General features: G+C 35.7%; 1 protein-coding gene across 2 annotated transcripts in view; it reads left to right on the top strand.

The window, feature by feature from the left end:
- TTC7B (tetratricopeptide repeat domain 7B) overlaps positions 1-24317 on the top strand; it is a 124190-nt gene that overhangs the window by 51800 nt on the left and 48073 nt on the right. For both annotated transcript variants that reach the window (XM_066188654.1, XM_066188652.1), the window contains exons 9-15: positions 353-490; positions 5507-5590; positions 6795-6899; positions 8179-8296; positions 8492-8549; positions 12040-12112; positions 13379-13539. In XM_066188654.1, the coding sequence (XP_066044751.1) occupies positions 353-490; positions 5507-5590; positions 6795-6899; positions 8179-8296; positions 8492-8549; positions 12040-12112; positions 13379-13539 (737 nt within the window). The remainder of the gene's footprint in view (positions 1-352; positions 491-5506; positions 5591-6794; positions 6900-8178; positions 8297-8491; positions 8550-12039; positions 12113-13378; positions 13540-24317) is intronic.

The raw sequence follows: 24317 nt of genomic DNA, 5'->3' as shown, positions 1-24317 counted from the left end.
ATGTTTTACTTGCACAGAAAAAATAAAAAGAAATTTTTGTAGATGAACATCCATTATATTGAAAATATGCCTTTTTTATTTTTTTTCTGAGAACTCTTCAATAGTTTTAAATACATTACTTAGATTATGGAATTAGAATGAAGTAAATAAAAATAGGTCCATGTAGAAACATCAGTCTTGCCACTAATATATAAAGTTGGTAGTGCTTTCTACCTATAAATTAGTATCAGATCTCTTTGTATCCCTTATAGCAACTACAGACTGTGAGGCTGAGTAGAATGGTAGTTACTTGAGTGAAAATAGAGCTCAAATTATGATGGTTGACTTGGTTTCTTTCTGTGGTGTGTTTCAGGCTAACCGTGATGCTGTACTGAGCAGGATACCCGAACACAAGAATGATCGTATCATCAGTTTGCAAAGTGCATCTGTAGTCTATGATTTACTTACAATAGCCTTGGGAAGAAGAGGCCAATATGAAATGCTTTCAGAGGTTTGTTGATAGTGATTATTGATTATTGATAGTGAATACAGTGAAGTCTGTGTCATTGTTGCTGTTTTCAGTTAATCGTGTTAACTGTGGTAGTAAGAAAGGGCTGAACAAATATAGGACACTGTTATTCTGACTGCTTTATAAATACAGGAGGTAGTTTCCACCCCAAAATATTTACTGTCTAAATTTATACAAGTGACTTGAGGTGGCCAAACAAGAAAAGTTGCGTGGAAGGTGTGGTAAATGTTTAATGCTACAGAAATTCACATGATTTTTAGGTGGGGATGCATGGATATGCATTAAATGGAGAGAGCAAGAAGGAATGGCAAAAATTAAATGATGTTTTGGATATAGAAATGATAGATACAACTTCCTAGAAAAAATACTTGTTATGAATGAAAAAGGATTGCAGAAGAAAAATTTCTTTTACACTTCTTAATATTTGAGGTGATCTATAGTCCTTACAGTTTGTAATAGTTTTGAAGTTCATGAAAAGGAAATAAAGTTAATAAAACAATTTTCAGGTCTTTGGAAAATGTGTTACTTACCTCAATGTCTGATGTTTCATTATGTAGCATGCTTGTGTTTTGTTAGATTGTGGCAGCTTCTCCAGGAAACTGCCAGGTATTGTTAACAGTTTTATACCTGTGAAACAGCTACAGCTCTTTGGGCAGAGCAGATCTTCGTGCTGCTCAAACAGTGCTCACCCAGCAGTGGGATACTGTTGCTGACCACAATTAATTACTTGTCTCCAGAAAGAATATGAAGGCATACCCAGGAAATGATTTGTTGAGAAATGGTTTCTCTCTACCATAATAGAGGACTTCTATTAAGAAAAAGATGAAAAAAAGTGCTCTGGTTCTTCTCTGGTGAATGTTGATGGTCACACATTTATCTGTATGTCATGCGATGTTAAACCCTCAATTTGATTATTCTTTTTCTTGAAAGTACTTCATAGATGCCGGTTGGGATTCAAGTCAGTTTAAATCAGTACAATGGAAGATGTTTCACAGAACAAAGGAGTACGAAGCTCACACAGGATTGGCCCTACAACATAATCTAATCAGGAATATTTCCATTTACTTGCCACTACAGACACTATCACCTTTACAGAGTGTTAGGTGGTTGCACCAAATGTGCAAGAGGTGGCCCTCTGTGTGTTTCAGTCTAGAACTTCTGAAACAAGAGACATCAGCAAGTATTTTAAAAAAACCAAAACAGTAAGAGGCCAAAAAACCCATGAAAACTTTGGTTTCTTTTTTTTTGCTAAGTGACTGGCAAACTTTCAATTTCATATACTAGACTAAGAACTAGGCTGATAGAAGAGCCCTGGGTTCCAAATCTGATTCTTACATTTTGTCTCGTGTCATGATGGTTTTGTTGCGGTTTTTTTGTTGTGGATTTTTTGTCTTTTTTAGAATGTTAAAGAACCATTATTTTTATGGGAACATCGCAGGATCCTGGAATTCTCTGCTGTCTCCTTTGGGACACCTACAATAGTATTTATGTCACAATAGATGCAACTTCTTGCTTGTAGTACTTCTTACCTGTCTTAACATGGAGGGTTTTTAGTTTCATCAGAAAAGCTAGAGGCATCTCTTAGCAATGTTCTTAGCTGAGTGTCTTGAAGTGTAGGATGTTGCCCTGAAGGGTAGAATAAAGACTTATAATCCCCTCACACAGAGAAAAGCATAGCATTTGTTTGCCACACTGTAGCTGATTCCTTCTGTGCTTTGAGCACAATTGAATGTTCTAAGTAGTGGAAGATGTTTTAACTTGACTTAGACCTTTGATTTCAGGGCCTTTTAGGAGTTTCTTATGCTGGTAGTGATCTTCGTTGCAGACAAAAGCAGGACCATAAATATCTGGAAAGAAGAAGAGACTCCATGTTTGACAGGCTGCTTAGTTGAGTTTTTTTAGTCATGGCCTTAGGCTTTGAAAGGTGAAATCTACCTGAGGCTTGTTTCAAGGCCTTTTCTTCTTGGGGTTTGTTTTGTTTTGTTTTATTTGTTTTGTTCTGGTTTTCGGGGGGGGGGGGGGGTGTTTTCCATTAGTTTGGTTTGGTTTTTCAGAGGGTGGGGGTTTTTTGTTGTTTGTTTTTTTTTGTTTGTTTGTTTTTTAATCTAGCATCTTTTAGTCTAGCATATTGGTAGTAATATTCCAACAAAATTGTATGTATATTCTTTTGAAATGTTCTTTTTGAAAAAAAGAAAATAATTCCACCATGTTTGAAAAATATTTTCAGTACAGAACAATTAAAATGCATTTGTCATATGTACATGAAGTATCTTTTCTGAAAATGGAAAAAAATCATCTTATGAAGACCTGGTATAATAAACAATACTTATTTTAGCATACAAATGTCCTAGATACACAGCTTCAGCAGGATCTTATCAGGAAATTATTAGAACATCTAATTTCTTCCTGTCCTTGTCATCCAAAGCACAGTGGAAAGCACAGACTTTAAGAAGCTCTTACAGTTTAGTGAGTAGAAGATATCTGCCCTCAAATCCTACTGCTGATAATCTGTAACTTCTATAATTTGAAGTATTATAAACACATATTCAGAAATGTTAAAACATTCTGTTCAGTTATATAATAGGCATTTAATTTTTTAGGACTTCATTCTCTTTGAGCTGATTTGGATTGCTCTAGTGGAGCTGTTGTAGATTAAATCAGAAATTGGAGAATTATTCGAACTGTGGAAATGGTATTCACCCACCAGTTCCAATATCTCATTGCTGCCTTTTGGTTTAGATATAGCTGATTACTTACAGAAGTAGTTGGTTGTTATATAAGAATACTAAATGATCAAAAATCTGTCTCATCCTTGTTAAACTGTTCTAATGCCAAGTCACGTTCTTAACTGAAAAGGGCTCATGTTTTTATCACGTTTGTATATAATGAGCTTTCAGTTTCTTAGGGTAGCCTCAACTAGATGAAGGAACTTTAAACTCAGGTCTTTCCTAAACAAAAGTACTCTGGTTGTAATCAAGTCCGTTTTTAAGCTTTAGGATGCATGATGTTGAGCTTGTAAGTGTCCTACCAGAAGAGATGTCTTCCAGACCAAATATTTTCCTACATTTTCATAATTTCACCTTTCAGCTCTATAACTTCAGGCATATACTTTTCAGGAGACCATAGTGATAAACAACCAAATTCAGTAATGTGTTCGACATAGCCTGTTCACACAGTGATTTGTGATTATTTGCAGTGCAATAGCAACAATGGCATTTTCCCTAGGAGAGGGATTGTGCTGAATGTGTTCTCAAGTAGTTCAGTCAGTTGCCCTTATCCTGAAGGTTATCTTAACTTCCAGCCTGCCTGGTGACTATTGCTTGTTATGTATTTCTTGTTAGAGCCTGTAGGTCATTGAAATTCCTTATTGTGACTTTGTTCAGGAGAACCCAGTTTAAGAGGTGTCCATGTTGCATAGGTCACACACACATCCATCTGTTCATCCCTTGTTGCCACATATGCTAACAGCCAGTTCTGTCATCTCACAAAGAAAAGAAAAACCACCTAACTTGTCACTTTTCTTACCGCACAGGGCCAAGAAAATAGAATTTGAAGTTAAGCAAAAGGAATGGTAGATATAATATTAGTATGTTGAAACTCAGCCCTTTTAGGATAATCTACAGTTGTGTCCTGTGCCCTTATAACTGCAAAATGTTAAAACCCTGTAGTATCAGTTTCTTAAACCTCATTTTCTGCAGCTGGAAATGGTAATTGATTTTAATTGAGCAAGGTCTAGAAAAGAAATTTTACTTTTTTTACAGTACAGTGAGCCTTATGTATGCATCCCTGTGAAGTATCTAAAATAATAGAAGAAATCACACAAAACTTACTTGTTCCTTTGTGTGCTCTTTTCGTTTCCACTTATGAAAAGTCCAATCAGAAAATAAATTGTCTTGTTTTTCATAGCAGACATTTAATTAACTTACTACACATGCAATCTGATGATGAACTTTTAACAGCAATATTAGGAAGTATTTCTAAGATCATGTCAAATCATAAAGAAAATAACTGCTTTAAAATAATGTAATAAAAATTCTATTAGGTAGTAGTCTTTATAATGGACATTGTGTAGTAGCATTAATTCTAGCATACATTAATTACATGTAGCAGATAATGCACTTCTGTTTGGTTTCCTCTTCAGTGCTGTTCCTCACTTCAGATTCTGGTGTAGTGTGGAAACACGCTGCGCACCTGGTTGTGCTTTCTGTAATGTTAAGGCTGAGTTTGTATGGGAAAAATAATTCATGTTTTTATGGTTTACCATATACACTGTAGCTGTCAGAGCAGAAAGCTGCTTCATGTAATTGGACTCTGCAGACTAGAAAATTAATTCCTAAATCCATTTATTCCAGAAAAGTGTTTCACCTTTCTACTATATACAACTGGCCTGATTAGTTAAAATTAACATAGCAAGATGAAATAATTCTTATTGGCAGTAGCAGATACGAAACATTCAAAATTAGTATATAATGTTAATTTCATTATTTAATTTCAGTGTATTAATAATGAATTTCCTTTTGGCATTCAGTTAGTTCACTTAAAATCTCAACAGAATATGAAGTGTAAAGTTAAGATTTTTATAGAAATAATACTTCAAGGTGAATCTTTTAAATTCTACTTGTAACTGCTTGTGATACCACTGTTTCTTAAGTATTTACAACTCAGGAAGAGAGTGTGTAAAATTTTTCTTTTCACTTAAGACTTATCTCAAATGTTTACAGTTGGTATCTTCAGTAAGCTGATATTCATAACTCCTTCTTTCAGACTACATTATACAGTACCAGCAGGAGTAGTTAAACAAACATAGTATATGGGAAATCAGTTTTCTGTTATATTCTTTTCCATAGAATCTGGTAGCTATTTTCATGTATTTGAGTAATTTAATTTTTTTTATTACATGTATGTTAGGTAAGAGTCTATACAAAATCTTAATACTAGTATATCTTCTCAATAATTGAAGAACACAACCTTAAATAACAATTTCCTCTCCATATTTAGTGTTTAGAAAGAGCCATGAAGTTTGCGTTTGAAGAGTTCCATCTCTGGTATCAGTTTGCATTGTCCTTGATGGCAGCAGGAAAAGTAAGTCTAATTTTTTTCATATAATTCTTGTATTGATGGCATTTGATAAAAATGTTCCCTTCCATAATTTTGATCTGTAGTGTTTTTGAAAATAATTCTAATCCTTGAATCAACTAAGTATGCCATACTCCTGAATTTATTTTCAGTGCTGTACAAATAATGTTGTTATTTGAATAGTTTCTAACTTAGGTGATGATAATAACTATCTTGGCAATAATCTTAAAATAAGCTGTTTTAATACAAGCAGTGAATCATACCAGATCCTATTATTCTGTAAAACTTGTTTAAGTGTGCTTTCGATGACTTAGTTTATTTTATACTTAGGTACAAATTAATGCTGATTCATGGTGCTCTTCCTTTTTTTTTTTTCCCTTTGGAAATTTCTGGCTTTTTCTTCTTTAATGTTGCTGCCTTTGAGACTGTGTATGTGCAACTAATAGATTTTTTTAAAAAAATATATAAACTAGGAACTTAAGCTTTTAGATGCAATTCTCTTTTTTACGTTCTTTTTGCTTTTCGCTGTCATGTTACAGAAAATACATTAGTCCTGTAATGCAAACAACTAATTTTCTAAAATATCATTCTCAGTGGGGATATTTTGCTTATTTTCAGAATGGGGAAAATGAATGTATTTCCCTTGGAAAATATTTTAGTGGCACATGGTTTCTGAAGAGACTCGGTTCTTCTTCCAACTCTATTTACCTTGAGTTATCTTCCAAACTGTGATTGGATGGAGGCAAATAAATTAAAAGTAAAGGAGGAGCAATGCCATTCTATCTTACATCAGACCTATTCCTATGTGCTGTTTTAACTCCCAAAGAACACCAGAACACTGCTTGTTTAGAAAACTCTCTTGTGTTCCTTCTTTTTCGTTTGCCTGGCTCAAATGCTATGAGTTTACAGGCCTAGCAAAATTTTAAATGCATCTCAAAACTCTTTTCTGAATTGTGTACCATTGGAATTACATTCTTAGCAGATGTTTCTCTGGGGATGCTTAGCGAAAGTTCGTGGGAGTTAAGTAACAATAGCAGTGCCTGAAGCCTTGTCTTTCACTGGTTTGAGGAACTTTAACCAATTGTCAACAAAATGTGTAGTAATGTCTCCTTTGCAAAGGAAAAATAAAGTAAATGGTGGAAATAGGAATCTTCTGTCTGTGAAACATATTTATGGTTTTAGTAATTTAAATGGAAAATGTTTTAAACAGTCTGCTCGAGCTGTTAAAGTCTTGAAGGAATGTATACGTTTGAAACCAGATGATGCAACTATTCCACTCCTTGCTGCAAAGCTCTGCATGGGATCTCTGCACTGGGTAAGCTTTGCCCTCTGTCTTCTCAGCAAGAGCTGTACTAAAATCTTAATTTAGAGATGTAGCAAATACTTTTGCACAGTGACTGCATGCACTTGGGCATATCTAAAAACACAGCACAGATATGTACATGCACATGTACATCACTGTTTGAATGGCTAATTTGAAATACTGACAGTGGTTATGTTTATCAAGGTAGCATGTTCTGATACTGGCCTAAGACATAGCTTAAAATATATAGAAATTGAAACATTGGAAGACAGATCATAAATGCAACTTAGACTTCTGTTATTTTCTGCAAGAGGAAAATAACTTTCTGGAAGATAATGAGGCAAAGCTCTTATAATCAAGGACTCTTCTGGTGCTCCCATGTTTGCAGGCAGCTGTGGTTTATGAATTTGTAGTAGGGATAGTTTAGTATTTTAGATGAACTTGAACTGGGTGTATCTGTACAAAAAACATGAAAGTGATCAGAGATCATCATGTTGTTTTCAAGATACTTGTGTATTTTTTAGAAGAATGAGTATATTTATAAAAGAAGGAGAAGGGAAAGATCACATATAGAAATTGAGAAAATGGTGTAGTAGCACAAACATGACTTGTTGAGGCTGACAAAATACAGCCTTAATTAAGGTATATCCTAGTTCTGTAAATTGTTCCCTATGGATTGAGTCCGTATGGAGTAGCTTACTGTACTTAGCGTTTACAGTTACTGGAATGGATTCAAAGGGGCTTTTTTTCTTTCTAGATTATTAAATAGTGTGCTAGCATGGCAGTTAAACCTTGATTTTTACGCGTTTCTCTGTTTATGAGTTTGCATCCATTCAGCAATGCAGTATTCGAAGCAAACTTCTGCATGGATTTACTGGTTTTTTGACAGGGTTAGAGCCATAGTTCTTGTGATTGATTTTCTAAATAAATGGTTCATGGGTCAAGGACTCTATTTATAAAGTGCAGAAATAGTAGATGGGGTATATGGACCAGAAATACCTTTTTATTCAAAAAAAAAAGAAGAAGAAAGAAGAAAAAAGGCAAAAGCACAGTAAGTGTGCTTTGTGCCAGATTTCTCTCAATCATAGGAATAGGCTTAAAATCTGTGGGGTTTATTTCATATTTAGCATGAAAACGAAGTCTATTGAAAACTGAAATAGTCCTTTAAAGCAATCATGGCTGAGATTTTAACAGGTTCAGTTTGCATAATATATATTCTGAGCATTCTTATGATTATAATGTAAGATTTAGCTAGTTTTAGACTTACATGAATGTTTTGTAATATTTTCAGTTGGAAGAAGCTGAAAGATTTGCCAAAGCAGTTGTTGATTTCGGAGACAAAACATCAGAGTTCAAAGCAAAAGGCTACTTGGCACTGGGATTGACTTACAGTCTGCAGGCTACTGATGGTAAGATAGGAATAAACATTCCTAAACATTTGGAAATTCCCATGCTGCCTAAAAAAGGATACCTGGCAGAATGGTAGACATTAAAGCTTCTGTGTGCAACCATTTTTTCAGTCAATGTATTAAAGCTTCTTCAATTAGTGTGTGGAATGAAACCTCATCATCGTTCGCATCACTGATTAAATATATCCTTTTTAGCATCTTTGCGAGGGATGCAAGAGGTCTTGCAGAGAAAGGCTCTTCTTGCATTTCAGAGGTGAGTGGGTGTTGATCTTTCCATTTTCTTCTGCTATATGTAGTTCAAAGCTTTTATTATGTGCTAAAAAGAGAGACTTGTAAAAGATTGTGTAATGACAACTTCACCTCTGGGAGTTTCCCGTCATGAGAACAGAATGTATTTCTTTAGCATTTATTTCCATCATTTTCTGCCAGCATTACCTAAATTGATTTCTAAGGATTTCCCTTTATTTAAAGACATTTGTGTTGCGCTCTAGTATAAAATATTTGCTCAATATTCTGATATAGTAGGAAAGAACACACAATATAAGGTTTCAAGTTGTGGTTCAGTGAGATAGTATTTCTAAGAGCTGTCCACTGATCAGACTGTATAGAAAGCCCTTTGCAATTATCTCTGTAGAAGCAGAGCAATAATTGAGGCCATGCTGCTGGGACTGAGGGGTGAAATGCAGGTTTTGAGGTAGTAAGCTAGGGGAAAATAAAAATTCTATCTGGAAATGTAACAGTGTAGGCAATGACAGTGGAAATGTCATCTTCCAAGTGCATTACTTGGAAGCTGTGCCATTGGGGATGACAGTAGTTCATACTCATGGACTCTGCAAACGAAAAGACAGTAAACAGGTGAATGAGAACATTTCTACCCTAATTATAGAAGAAACGAATCTTGATGACAAAGCTGGTAAAAGTGCTGCAACATCTAAATATGTCTTTTATGTTTATATACCCTTGAAAACCCTTCTTTGGTGACATAAACCTAAATGTAGGGAAACAGACTTGTGCATTAATGGGAAAAGTAGTCCTGGCTTTTTAATGGTGATTTTGTATCTGAGGGGATAGTGTTGAAAAAGTGTTTGGCAGGTAACTTTAGAGTGAGGCTGGTATGTGTTGGTCCTTTTTTCTGTCTTGTCTTAGCAATTCCTCTCTATGTAAATATGTTTTAACATATCTTTGCTCTTCTGTTCCTTAGTGGTTTTAATTAAGATTTTTACTACTTCAGCAGTTTCTCCATGTTGAAACGGAACTTTCTACCTCCTGGTTTATACCTCAGTTCCTCACCTGTCTCTCTTACCACTACTGATTTAATTATCACTGTTTCAAAAATAATATGCTAACCATTTTTCGCCAAGTCTGTGCATTCACTACTTTTGAGACCCTAATAGTGAATTGTTTTCTTTTGAGGGCTCTTTGAAACAGCAAGGGGTGAAATGGAGGATAGTGTGAAGCTAACCCATTCCTGTTCAGTGTCTGCTGACCCTGTTCTCCAGTTCAGAATAGTGATTCTCTAAATTCTGAGAGTCAACTTTTTGGATGGCTCAAAGCCCCCTTCAGCCTGGCCTTGAACACTGCTAGGGATGGGACATCCACAACTTCTCTGGATGTGTTCCAGTGCCTCACCACCCTCATAGTGAAGAAATTCTTCCTAATTTCTAACCTAAACCTACTCTCTTCCAGTTTGAAGACACTACCCCTTTTCCTATCCATGCATACCTTTGTAGAAACCTCCTCTCCAGCTCTCCTGTATGACCCTTTTAGGTACTGGAAGGTGCTGTAACGTCTTCTGAGCCTTCTGTTCTCCAGGTTGAACAATCCCAACTCTCTCAGCTTGTCTCTAAAGGAGAGGTGCTTTAGCTCTCTGGTCCATTTTGTGGCCCTCCTCTGGACTTACACCTACAGGTCCACATCCTCCCTATGCTGGGGACCCCACACCTGGACACAGTACTCCAGGCAGGGTCACATGAGTGTGGAGTAGAAAGGGACAATCACCTCCTTTGGTCTGTGGTCAGACTTCTTTTGATGCAGCCCAACACGTGGTTGGCTTTCTGCCGGTAAAAGCACATTGTGAGGTCGTGTCAATATTCAGCTTCATATCACTGTGGAATTACTCTTTCTCAGTCTCTGTTCAAATATTGTTGCTTGGTTGTGTGTTATGTTGTCTTTCACCCAGCATACCAGTCATGCCTACTTTCTCGTAGCACATCTGAAAAATAGAAGTTTTCCAGGAGATGGAAGTTGAAATCTTTGTCTTCTACCAGTTTATAAAGCAAGCAGCCTGTACTGGACTCGGTATTTTGACGAGCCTTTTTTTTTTTTAATAATTTTTTGTGGATTTTTAAAATCACCCATCTAGAGGGCCAATTCCTGTAGAAATAGAGGTCCTGATGAAATACAGTTACATTTTGGACCCTTGCCTGGGCCAGATTTCAAGGCTTACCAATTTGTGATGGTGGCCTTTCAAGAAGGTGCTTGTTTCACTAACTTTTGTAATTTTGGAAGACTTTCAGTGCTTTTCCTGTGGTTGGTGTGAACTGAAGTTTCACAGAACTCACCAAATGGTAGATAGATACTAACAGCTTTATTCTTTCACTCTCTGAAGCTTGGGTGGCTGAAGAAGCACTCTCTAAGTAAAAATCTCTTGTTCTTGTTTAGTATTGCTTAATTTGTGAATTTAAATTTAAAAAAGGACTGGACCCTATTAGACTTTGCCTATGCATCTAGTCTCCAATTTACAGGTGAAATTAACAAAATATGGAGTTGTCTCTTAATAACTTAAAACTTCTTTGAAGCATGTTGGGTGTAGTTACTAAGCTAACGGACTTGTGCAGCTGTTTGGACTTGAGAAGACAGAAATGCACAGGTCAGAAGCAGAAGGTTCTCTGTGGTTTTAGTGGTTTAAAGGTCAATTTTGATGCTTCCTCCCAACGGAAGCAACTCTCTAGATGTTCCAAAGATGATTATTGCACATTATAGTTCTAAATGAGACTCCATTAAAAGAATGCAAAAAATGTAAATAAAAAAATCGTTCCAGGCTCCTGCCCAGTACTTACTACGCATCATTGTGGGGTACAGCCATAGGTTTTTTTTTGTCTTTATTCTCAAGCATCCCCCTGCTAAAAAGCTCTTATCATGCAGCAGAAAGATTGTATCACAGGGGAGAAGTAGAGTGTATTACAAGATTTTCTGTAGGCTAGTAAAATGACTAAGACTCAGAGTGTGCATTTGACAAAAATATTAAAAAGAAGAGAACAAACATTTTTTTTTTAAAAAGTGGAAAAAAGTTAATATAATTCATCTCTTTAAAGGCATGGTGTTCTGGGGAATTCATGTTTGGATGTTTTTTCCCTTTTTTCCTGTAAGAAAATTTCATTTTATGAATTTTTTCTTATAAATATTCTAAGTAATGGCATCAAATGACTGTATAGGAGTATAATTTATTTGAAGAAGAATTTTTATTAAAGATATATATTTTTTTTAAGATTTAAGCAGAAATGACTTAATTATTTTCTATTAGAAATGATATTTCATGTCCCAAGGTGCTTCCTTTAAATCAAATATGATTGAGAAGCATAAGACAACTTGCTTAAATGAACACTACTTGAATCAAAATATGAGTATGCACATCGTGAAGAGATCTGAATATGAATAAATGATTATATATGCATTTATGGGTATGTCTAACCTGTCTGAACAGAGGAAAAAAATCACTTTTAATTTTGTTTCTTTCTTTTAAGGGCTCACAGTTTGTCTCCAATGGATCATTTGGCAGCATTTTACTTGGCACTGCAGCTTGCCATATCCAGACAGGTTAGTTGTGTTTTAAAAGTGCAGCATCATACTGTCATCTGAAATTAGAATTTGTAACTGTTGATGAATAGATATGAAGATTTCTTCAATAAAAACCTCTTTTTTTTCCTTGTGCACATATTCATATATATGGAAAAAACCCTGGAATACTGCCTCCAAACACCTTCAGTCTTACGCACTTCTCCAGAGTTCTGCCAATATTTCCAGCCCTAGGATCAGAAATAAGACAGAAGTAATTCCACTTACTTCAGTATTTATGTTGTTAGACAGAGAGAGAAAAAAGTCAGTTTTTAAGGTGTTTTTACCTATTATGTGTAATATCTGCTCAAATCCTAGAGAGTGAAGCTCTTGAATGTAGTCTTTAATGATCTTTACAGTGATTAAATCTTGAGTACCTGCTAATATCTGTGCCCTTCCTGAATTCCTGTGTGAGGCTTGGTTATTGTGGACAAAATCACAAAATGTGATTAGGAAGACTGGAAAATATTTTATTGCTGTAAAAGAGATCAGAGCTTAGTCCAGCTTGTACAGCTGTTATGTTTAAGGCATTCTTCCATACATCACATGAATTTGCATAATGTGGAACTGCTTTCTGTATGTCATGGTAAGCCTCTTCCTGTGTCATGTTTATTTCACAAAATAGCCCTGAGCACAGTTGTTTACATTCTCCAGTGACTACTTTTCATTGCTAATGAGTAGCACAGAACTTGGACTATGTCACGTTAGAGTGGAATGGATTGTCAGTTTACTAGCACAAATATTTTTGAGGAGCAGGTTTTGACCCTGTACATTCTGAATTCCAAAATACTTGTGTTGCTTAATTAAATTTCTTGGTTTTAACACTTACTGTACTTACTTTGAACAAAAACACGGGCAGCTGAGGAGACAATGAAATTCTACATAGAGAAAAGTTACTGCTGCTGTCTAACTGTACATTTCAGTTAAGCACTGCAATTAAAATATTTTCAAAATCATATAGAAATATTGCCAGGACTGAAAAGAGAATATTTTAATGGATTGAAAGTGACTGTTTTATGAAAATATGTATCGTACTTTCCAGGGTAAACATATTATTTAATTTTCAGCGTTCACTGTAGAACATCAGGTCCATTTTAAACTTCTGAGTAGTGTCTTACAGGAGTGTACAGAATTCTACATGTTATCTGGGTGAGCATTTTGAAAATTTTATGGATGTCAATCAAGTAAAAGGCAATACTTCTAATAGTGGTGCTTTCTTTTTCTGCCTTTTTTTATTTTTTAAATCAGATACCAGAAGCTTTGGGTTATGTTCGTCAGGCTCTGCAGCTACAAGGAGATGATGCCAACTCTCTTCATCTCCTTGCACTCTTGCTATCAGCCCAGAAACACTATCATGATGCTTTGAATATCATTGATATGGCCTTGAGTGAATATCCAGAAAATTTTATGTGAGTGAATGTCATGTTTCCTTTCTACGCTTTATCTCATGTTTATTTTTCCTCGATTCTCATCTCATTCATTTCAAGAGGAGATGGATTTGAAGATGGGTCTTTTTTTTTTTCCCCAGCAGTCTTCTTTCCCCCCCATTTATTGCAGTTCTGCTTATTAAAGGCTTTTTAAACAGTGATAAAGGATTTCTTTTGGAAGAGAAGTTACCACTGGATAGTTGATCTTACTTTTTTTTTTCTACACCATCTGTGTAGATAAATTCTCGCTGTTGCATGCTTTGCAGTATGTTTGTGCTTCTATTTTTATGCAATGTTGCAAGAAGGATAAACAGGGCTTTACTATTACCTAGGACAGATTTATCCCATCCTACAGATAACTCTATGGATATTGTATGGAATCTATTTCATAAAATACATCATAAAACAGAGAGTCTCCTCATTTGCTTAGATAATAACAGTCATCTGAATTTGGCTGATGGACAGCTAAATGAGTGAACAGGGAAGAAGCATGTTTGCTAAATGTTCTCTTGTTTAAGAAAGAAATCATTCTTTCTGTTTATTTTTCATGTTAAGTACATCTTAACATACATTTGGATTTTGTACTTTTGTAAGGGGTTTGGGTTTTTTTGTGTGTGTGTGTTTTTGTTTTTAGTCAATTGGTTTTTTTAAAATTTATTTTCTTACGAAAATCTAAAAAAATTCTTTATAGGAAAGTATCTCAGGGACAGCTTCCATTAACTTCCAGTCCTCCACTTTGATGCTTTACCATCTGTCACTAAGGTTGTAATCCATAATATTACGCAAATCCTACATGCTTATTTGGACAGTTTTTTTAATTACTTCATTCTTAACTTCTAAATGACTGGCCTATATCATAAATTGTTATTATACCAGCCTACCAGAAAAACATGATTTCTTTAAGTATTATTTGTTTGAAAATAGAAACTATAGTGGTTTTCCTTCCTGTTCCTTAACATTTCATGTCTCCATTTGACTGTGTCTCTAAGGTGTTGTTGTCTTTTTCCTCACGAATCTGACCAGGACCTCTGTTGAAATCACTGACATTGTTGTCAGAACTTCTGTGGCTTGCAGCCAGTTCTGTGCAATGGCTTTTGTTGCCTTTTGCTGTATCTCACTTCCTAGTTTATCTACACACCTATGACTTGTCTCAGTTCTTATTAGGGGCTTCTATACATGTTTCAAAATTTCAGAGTTATGTAGCAGTTTCTCTTTCAAATCTGTTTGTATTTTCCTCAAGACCGAGGGACTTGTCAGTAAGTCAAGGTTTGAGAGGCAATTGAAGTTTCAGCTTCCTAATTTTATACCCTAATTTTATACCTTCCTAATTTTACATCTTTGTGGCTTTGTCTGTCATCTGCTGTCTATTCTCGTTTCATCTTGTGCCCGTTAGAAGCATTGTCAATAACGTTGCTGCAACTGCTATGTGTCTCAGAGTAGTAATAGTCCAGAAGTATTTCTGAAACTGTAATTTCAGAACTCCCTATTGTTGTAAGAGAACTCCCTCTTATATTAATCTCTGTTGTAATGAGAGAACAAGGGTTCATTCAGTAAAATGTTTTAAAATACTCTTGTGAGCATTCAGAAGGTATTTATGGGTTTTTCAAATGTGATTCTTGGCTTTTCCAGAGTAGTTTATACTGCAACTCTGGTTAAACATGTTGTCCGAGTTCATTTCAGTACTGATCTTGGTATTAATGTATGTATATATATTAATCATATAGGTCATAATAGTGGTTCTAAATTGTTGGTCCTGTCGTATAATACAGATTCAGTGGTGATACAGTGTACTGCGTTACAGTACACTGGTACAGATCAGGGAATTTCAGAGGAATGTCCTGGCAGTAGGAATCACCATCAGATGCTGAAGAATCCGAGGTGAAACTGTTAAATGCATCTCTAGAAAGTCTTCCAGAGTCTCATTTTTAGTGCTGTCAAGTTCCCAGAGAAATCGAAAATATGACTGAGATTTCTTGTCTGCTTTCTGCAATTGATACTGACAGCCAGACAGGCACATCTGGTCAATAATATAAATTTGAGTTGATTCTATCATGTAACTGGGTTATTTTTGCAAGGATTTATCAGCTTTTGAAAACTATATGTGGTGCTCTTGAAATGGTTGACAATGTGTATGTGCGTATATATATAAAATAAAAAACACAACTGCTTTGTGTATTGCTGAATCCATGTTCTTGTTTTGCAACTTCTATAAACAGTATAATCTCAGGGTATTTCCTAGTAGATTGGAAAGAGATCCTCTTGTGTTCGTCTACGGCTTGCTAGTTTTCAGATGCACTGAAACATTTCATTATTCCCCTGTAGTACTTTATTGGGTTTTGTAAACACTTCAGACATCTTTATGCTTTATCTTTCAGTTATGCCTGCATTCCAGGAAGCTCAATACTACAAGAGTTCTCTTGGTATTCTCTGTATTTCTGTTAGCATCCTTTACCCCAGCTTTATACAAATTGATACTATGATGGCTTTGCAGCGTAATAAATCCCTATACTTGGAATGATTAAAGCATAGTGCTTGTGATTTATGTTATTCCTTATTTTTTTATTTCCTGTGCATTATTCCTATCTGCATACCTCTATATGCTGTAATTGCACTGCTGCACTCAGTGCTGTTCTTGTTCTTTTCAGAGCTGTATTTTTTTAAAAAATCTACATTTTCACAAGTTTAATACTGCATCTTTTTAAAATTCCAGAGGTTGCAAGGAACTCATAGGATACACCATGAATCATGCAGAGAAGTGGCTACACTCCAGCACTTGTCTGTTGTAATCAATTAGTAAATATGACACCTGTCAGTTTTTGACATTTGAAAACCTGGTGCATTCCTGGAGTTCATGTTCAATGTTTGAAGGGTACAGCAAGCATATCTTTGGATCTGCAATTAATATTTACCTTCCTACACTATAAAGCTAGAGAGTTGGCCATTCAAATCATAATTTTGCCCTAGGCATCTTAGATCAATAAGTAGAAATTCCTCAGAGCCAAAGAATTCTGTCCCATCATTATCTAAAGGAGTGGAAGGAGTGAGCAAACACCCTGGGCTGTTAGCAGCAAGGTATGGCTTTTTCTTGAATAGAGAGTTGATTGTTCCTCCTGTATTCATTATATTGACAGCATAAATGTGCAGTTTGCTCTGAGATCTGAATAGGTATTGGGAAAACTATTGGCAAAAATCTAAGAAACCTGTAAAAGTGAAATAGACATGTAGTAATGTTTTTTTCAGAGATAATAAATGAAAATTATTTGCTGAATATTTACAGCACTATCTTTTCAAAAATTTTGTAGGCTTAAATTGCTAGGTTGCAGCCATTCCACTTATAAAGAAATCAGCTGTGTGAATACAATCAATCTCCTTTTAAATACTGGCTAATCTTTGAAGCCTCCTGCAATCTTGAGCATGATTTAATCTAGGGACAAAAAGATCTCTAGACAAAAAATTACTGAACCGATTAAGATACTGAAAAGATCATGAATACTCTCCTCAGTATCAATACTGAGAGGGGTGGAATAAGGTGCCAGCACTAATAAACCTGAATAGGTAATCCAAATCAGGTGCTACTGTTTGAATTCATTGAAAGTTAAGATTTTTCTCCTTTTATTAGAGAGCTTGTCCCAGTAGTAGAATTGTGAAGTTCAGTTCTTCTCCAGCTTGACAGGATTTTATCCCACAAATGATGCAGCTCAGAGTCCTAAACATCAAACTATGTGGGAAGCTGTGAGGTGATCCCTTTCTCGTCCTGACACAGAAGCAGGGACATGCTGCCCTGAATGCAAAGAGACTAGGAAGGAAGGAGCCATGATAATCCTAAATTGCTAAAGTACTTAGTCATGAAGGGGGCTTCAGGTGTCAGTTGCTTGGGTTTCCTTGAGTTTTATTTCTATTAATCCAGTGATTTCCCACTCTGAATGTGTAAGCAGTCCCAGAGGTGTGCATTACAGTCTGAGGGTGTGTTCAGGGTGATGCAAGATAATGGTGGTTGCGTTGCATTGGTTCATGTTGGGCTTGTATACTTCGTACGATATATATCATACCCATGCAATTACCTGAGCAGCCTTATTTACAATATTCCCTCCTTTTTTTTATCTGCCTGTCACAAGGAATTTATATTTTAGTAGTGTATTGAATGATGTGAAATCTTGAAACAACACTTCTCTCTGTTTTGAATTCATGATTAGTCGAAAATGGTTTCTTAGTCAAGGGAGACAGTCAGGTTTCTTAGCAAAGTACTTGGGATACTGTTTTCTTAACTGTTTGGCATTCCCTTATTATTTCAAATGCTGGGGCACTTAAAGATGAATATAATGCCTACAATTAGTGTAATTAGACAAAATAAATAGTAAATTGCTAATTTTATGCTGAGAATTGGAACTGCAATGGATAGCAGCTGACAAGCTTATAAAGTAGCAGAAGTAGGGAGCGGCAGATGGGTTATTTGAGGAGTGCAACCATGTTATTTTAATGTTAAGTACACTCAAAAAGGAAAGGCATATGGTAACAGGTTTGAAGACAACTGAAGACTTAGTTCACAGTTTAAACATTTACATTTCTTGAAGTGTGATGAAATTTTTTTTTCTTCCAAGTATATTTCACAGAAGCATCAGGCCAATGTGTCATTCGTCTGAAAACTATTAAATCTTTTCCTTCCTGACCCTCAAGGGCTTTTTTGAGCTACGTTAGGTTTCCCAGAATCACAGGGACTTTTAACATTCCTCTCAGTTCAGTAACAAACTTGATTCCTTCTTGGAGATGTCCAGGTGGGAATAAAAAACTAACAGGTTGGTACCGGCAGTGTAGGATGATACATATACACTGGTGTTTTGTGGGACAGGAAGATACTCATCAACTGAAGGAAACAGTACCCTATTCTACTTTCCCAAGGCCAGTTGTAGATGCACTGCAGTCTGTGGTGCTGGTAAAACTTGACCTTTTGTGGGTTTTTTTCCTTGATAAATAGGGCACTGGGAATTACTTGAGGAAAGGATGATAATATAAGTTTGCACGAGACGTAGTGGTGTGCTATGCTTGCCAAAATAATGTCTTTCAGGTTTGTGTACGCATTCTTGTCAATATTTGACAATGAGAATTTTTGAATCTATTCCATGTTGATCCTGTTTATATTGGGAGTTAAATGAATTAGTTCTCAGGAATGATTTTTCTGTAAATCATTAAACACAGTATTGTTTGCTTGTGGGTTTTTTTTTTCCTGGGCTCTTCTACCTCACTTCCCCATCCCTCTTCCCCTTTGGTTGTTGTTATATGCTTTTACTGAATGGTCCATTTAAAAAGACCTTGTTGATAGGTAGATGTTACTTTACATAACAGATTGGTCATTGGCCTCAGGGTCTTATCCCTGAATTATGTTTGCTAGGCTGTAGATTCTTTGAAACTTGATTGAAAGAGTCCCAGTTTGGGTCATGAGCTGGCTGCTGCAGGGAATTCAAGGCAGGCAAACAAAAAGTTTTCAAGTATAACTAATTTGTTCTGGCTTTAGTCAGAAACTATCTTCATTATAGTTTAGAGATCTACATTTTTTTAAGGACACTGAGTTACTAATATGGAATACAGTATACATACACTGCACTGAAAATCACAGGTCTGACTGCTTTGAAAAGAAATATATGGGGAATAATAGGGCGCAAGGAAGGCCATCCAATGGATACCAAATATACTGATCCATGGTTTTCACAAAATTGTGTTGTTTTGGGGTTGGTTTTGTTGCTTTTGCTTTTTTGAGATTCATGCTTCAAATAGCCATCTGAACAGCCTATTTTTACTTCATCCAGGTTTCTGTGTGTATATGGGCTTCCCAGTACTTGGGATCTGTGTGGCCAGTGTTGGAGAAGGTTTGGTGATTGATTGAGAAACAGTTTAGGACATTTATTTTTTATTAAGTTGAATGCTTTCCTGGAGTTTTTACAAAAACTAGATTTGTTTGCTTGACCTCCTGTTGCCGGTGTTGGGCATTTCATGTTTTCAAGGTACTTACAAATGATGATTTTTCATGTTTTATAGTGAGCTCTTTATATCTTTCCTGATAATGGAACTCTTCTTGAATACTCAAAATGGGGTAGACTGACTGTGCAGCAGTTCACTTTGCAATTGCAGCAGACACCTCTATAAATTTCTTTCTGTACTTTGATTATCATGGTTGCATCTAAGATCACTGAATGTGTAAATACAGCCTTTATAAAACTATATGTTTTATGAAGTCTTCCATAGTCTGTCTAGTTCCATGTTGTCATTCTCCCTGTAGGTTAATTTTTTACAATTGTGTAATTTTGTGTTTTAGTGATGAGGCGGGTATTTGGGAGTTGAGTAATGTGAAGATAGCTGTAAGCTTTCTGCAGAAAGTGTTAAAGGACAGCTGTCAAAACTGGATGCTTGAATTAATAGTTTGAGGCCAGGAGGATCAAATCTTAACCCCCCTGACTGTCAATTTATTAGAAGTTCCTAAATTTACTTTCCTTTTTGTATTAATATAGGTTTAGCTAAAGCAAACCTTCCAGAGACCTTCCAATCTTGATAAGAACACATCAAAACCTGGAGAAACCATTGTAGCATGTGGTAGCTAGTTTCAGTGTTGGAGTTACACTCTTCATTAAGACTGCATTTTTGTTTTTAATTTAAATTGATCCCTTATTGGTATCTTTCCAGCCATTGCTTTTTATATCATAATTTGCTAAGCCTTCTGTAATCCTGGCGACTTTATGCTCTTGATGGTAGCTTCTGTAATAAGACCACCTCCCAAAGTCCTTTCTGATAAGAACATCATGGTACTTGCTGGCAGTAAGGGCATGCTCTCCAGCCTTTCAATTATTCCTTGCACTGTAGCCAGTTTTCATCACCTGTGAGCCAGAACTGCACAAAATATTTCAATAACGTTTATTACATCATTATACAGAGAAGCACCTGCATCACATCTCTTGGAAAGGGTTGTGTTAATTATTTTGAGCATAATTGCTTCACTGGGGACTTTGATTCAACTACCTGTTTGCTGGCATTCTTATTTGCCTCTTGGTTAGTTATTTTTATGTATTTCACATATGGATTGCAAAGGCTGTATTTGTTCCAATTGCTATGCATTTCATTTTTAAAAAGAAGTTTGGCCTGATAGCTATTAAGCCGTGGTGCTGAACGATTTCTAGATGAAGTTTCCTACTGTGTTTTGTAAGGATCTTTTCAATAGGGAGGTATGTTACATGTAAATTAGAATCCTGTTGGACTCAATTGAAATTCTCAAGGGAAGGATTTTAAGGCAGTCAGCCCTACCTTCTCCTTCTGAAAGAAGCTACCAACTTGCAGACTAACCTATTGTCAAAATCTGGATTGTGAATGAGATAAACACTGGGAACTTCAGGATTTTTTTGTAATTTTAGCCTTTTTCTTCTAAACTCTTTATGAATAATTACAAGAGTTTTGGACGGGCACTTGCTCACAGCATGTACTGGCATAGAGAAAACTGGCCATGCCAAGGTTTGGCTTCCCACCTACTCCCTGATTTCTCATGTTTCCTGTCAATCATCAGAAGTTTTCCTATGCGTGTAATTGTTGAGTGCAAGGAGCAACTTGCTAACACTTTATCTAGAAAGGTCAATAGATTAGATTCTTGCAAATAATCAGTTTTGAATAACATTTGTGTATTCTGTGTACTGCTTTCCCACTTCAATTATTCTGCAGGATCTCATAGTTAACCTGCTTTAATTTGCACAAGCAGTTGACACTATCACAATTTGTTACAGAAATATCATAAAACTGTATGAAGGATGCATGTGAATGTAAGCTCTACATCACCATATTTATTTTTTCCTTTAAATTCAGATCCTCTGAAAAGAAGTCTACATTGTTAAAGTAGAGTTTATTTCCAGGGTTCAGTATCTTTAGCATTACTTTCTGCAGCATCCTTTTTTTGTTTTTTTTTGTTTTTTTTTTTTTTTTTTTTTAGTGCAGAATTATTGTCAAGCTAGTTAGTCTAAGATTTTACAAGTCATATAGACTTGGTGATGGTTTTGGGGGGCTGGGGGCTGTTGTTTCATTGATAGTTTTTTGGGGGGGTTCTTTGGTTTTTATTAGAATAGTACTTGTTTTTAAAACCAGAACAACTTCTTTTGAATTCTTCTAGCATTTGAGGATTTGAAGTTGTGGGATACCTCAAATAAGCACTTAAAAGTGAAAAATGAAATATTATATAACTCCACACAGAACTGGTATTTATCACCTTTCTTTTATGCTCTCAAAAGAAACAGGCTGTGTATCAGAATTGATTATATATAAAGTTTATTATTCTACTTAAGCTATTGGAGAAATTGATGTGGTTTTCTGGGAGATCAGGCTGTTTTTTGATACTTTGTGTGGCTTGTTCGTTGCTTGTACCCATATTTATGGGACTCCCAGTATATTAATTATTTTCTAACATTTTTAATAATTGATTGTCATGTAAAAAATACTGTTAGCTGAAGTTACTCTTAGCAAACTCTTAAATAATTTATAAAGGTTCTCTTAAAACTTAGTAAGTTTATTCCAAGTAGGTTAAACATAAACCAAAGTAGTTGCGTTTTTAATCCTGTATTCTAAGCAAGCAGATTTGATGAATCCTTTTAAATTTTATTTTCCTAGGGTGGTTCTTAGGGTTCTCAGCAAGGCTTTTGGTGCTTTACACTATAATTTTCAATGCAGTATAATTTTCAATTTTCTTTTAAGTGTTATGTACAGCTCTTCTTTATTTTCTTCAAGCTCTGAACAATGTAAATAATCTGTATAATAAGAGAATAACGATGAAATTTGCTTCCAACACTAACTGAAAATAGAACATTCTGATCAGTGTTGATCAGGATACGGGGATATGGACCCTTTAGAAGAAGTCTAGAGGAATTATTAGTTTCCTGTAGGATGTTGCTTAGTCTGAGTCTACTTTAGGGAGATTCCTGATTGCTGCTGCATTGAGTGACAGTGCTGTAGCAGGCAGGTCTGGAGGAAGCATGAGCGTGTGTCATGTTGCTTGATTTGAAGGAATGATCACGGAATGTAAGGCAGGTCTCATCCATGAAATACAGATAATCCAACTACGGCTGATCCAAGCCATTGTGCTCTTACAATGCACAACAACTTGTGGAGCAACAACAGTTGTGGAAATTGCTGACTTGGTCCCAAAAGCAAAACAGCTGGTTTTAAAATGATGCTGGAGGAGAGCAATACCTGTTCAGTGAAAGAACTAAGAGTTCTCAGTATTAGTAGTGTTACCTGTCACATAGCAGGGCTCAGTCTTCCATACTTCAAATTTTTGCTTCATTCAACAGATTAGAAATACCTTCAATAGCTTAAGCCAGTATTGGACAAATTAACTCTTCTTGATCTCCTGACATTATAAGAGAGTTGCTATGGAAGAAAATTGGTGGTTGTAGCATCTTCAAAAACTGAAACAGGCTGGATGAGAATTGGGACAACAATTGTATTTTGGAGATTCATAAGTTCTTTGCTACAAATTACATTGGTTGGCTGGTAAAGAGAGCTTCAGATCATGGATTAATAGATTAGTTTGTACTGATTAGGAAATAAAGCAGTAGCAAGAACCTTGGATGGCACAAGGCCCTATAATATAGTTGTCCTATCTGTAATACTTTTCATGAACTTACCAGTTGTATTTTAACAAGTTAGATTATGTGCACCACCTCTTCTATGGTCTATTCAAAACAAACTGTGAGGAAGCAGTCTTTTCTACAACTAATTATAATTTAAGAGACCTAATTCCCACCCTTAGTGTTTTAATAGTCTGAACAGCCTTTAGATATACTTGTTTTTGTGGAAACAATTTCCTCTAGATAAATTGTTCTTTTCCCTTCCTGCTGCTTGTCATCATCCCTATTTATAGAAAGAATCTGTACCTTTTCTTGGCTCTTTTTTTTCTGCTAGACTGACTAAATGAAGTATTTTTTGTATTTTGTAGTTTCCAGTGAATGGATTACCCTTACAGCCTTTCTGTGCAGCTGCTCCAATTTGAAATTCCTCAAGTGTGTGGGTTTTTTAGCTGTTACAAAGAGAATTGCATGTAAGGTTCCAGGTGTGGTCTCACTGGGATATTGTACAATGCTACTGTGTCTTTCTCCTTCTGTTCCAACAAGTAGTGCCTGAATTGCATCTGGCCTCTTCACAGCTGTCTTACCTTGATGAGCCCAGCTGTTAGGCAGCTCTGGTTTGGAATAATGGTTACACAGGTTGTTTGGTGCAGTCTCTTTATTAAATTTGAACAGTAACCCATTTATTCATTAATGGTGTTATCTAATGCTCCTTCCATCCTGAGAAAATCATTGGCAATATAGATGCTGTTCCCCAGTCGTTCCAGAAGTGACATTTTCTTTCAAGTTTTTACTTTAGAAAGGACAATCGGATGTGTCACTGTTACCATAATTCTGAGAAATGGATAATAATTGACTGCCTTAACTTTAGTCATTCTAAAAGTGTTCCTGTTCTCCATTTGTCATAGTTTTCATGTCTCAGACATGTCTCAGACAACGTAGATAAAGATTATGGTGAAGACTGGGGGTTCATTCCTGAATATTCTTAATTTTCATCCCTGTTTACAAACACATTTTCTCTTTTTTCCTACTTTGATACAAAAAAAGCCTTAAAAGACTGTAATTTAAGTGTATAATAATCTGTTCAGGTGTAGTTTAGCTTTGCTTTTTACTAATGTACATAAGGTGCAGCTTTTTGTGTTGCTGTTTTGTCCCCTGCCTGTCCCCTGCTGT

This window comes from Chamaea fasciata, unplaced genomic scaffold, assembly GCF_029207755.1.
Source record: "Chamaea fasciata isolate MVZ Bird 193981 ecotype frontalis unplaced genomic scaffold, bChaFas1.0.hap1 SCAF_7, whole genome shotgun sequence".
Classification (NCBI taxonomy): Eukaryota; Metazoa; Chordata; class Aves; order Passeriformes; family Sylviidae; genus Chamaea; species Chamaea fasciata.
This window is presented reverse-complemented; position numbering and strand designations above follow the sequence as displayed.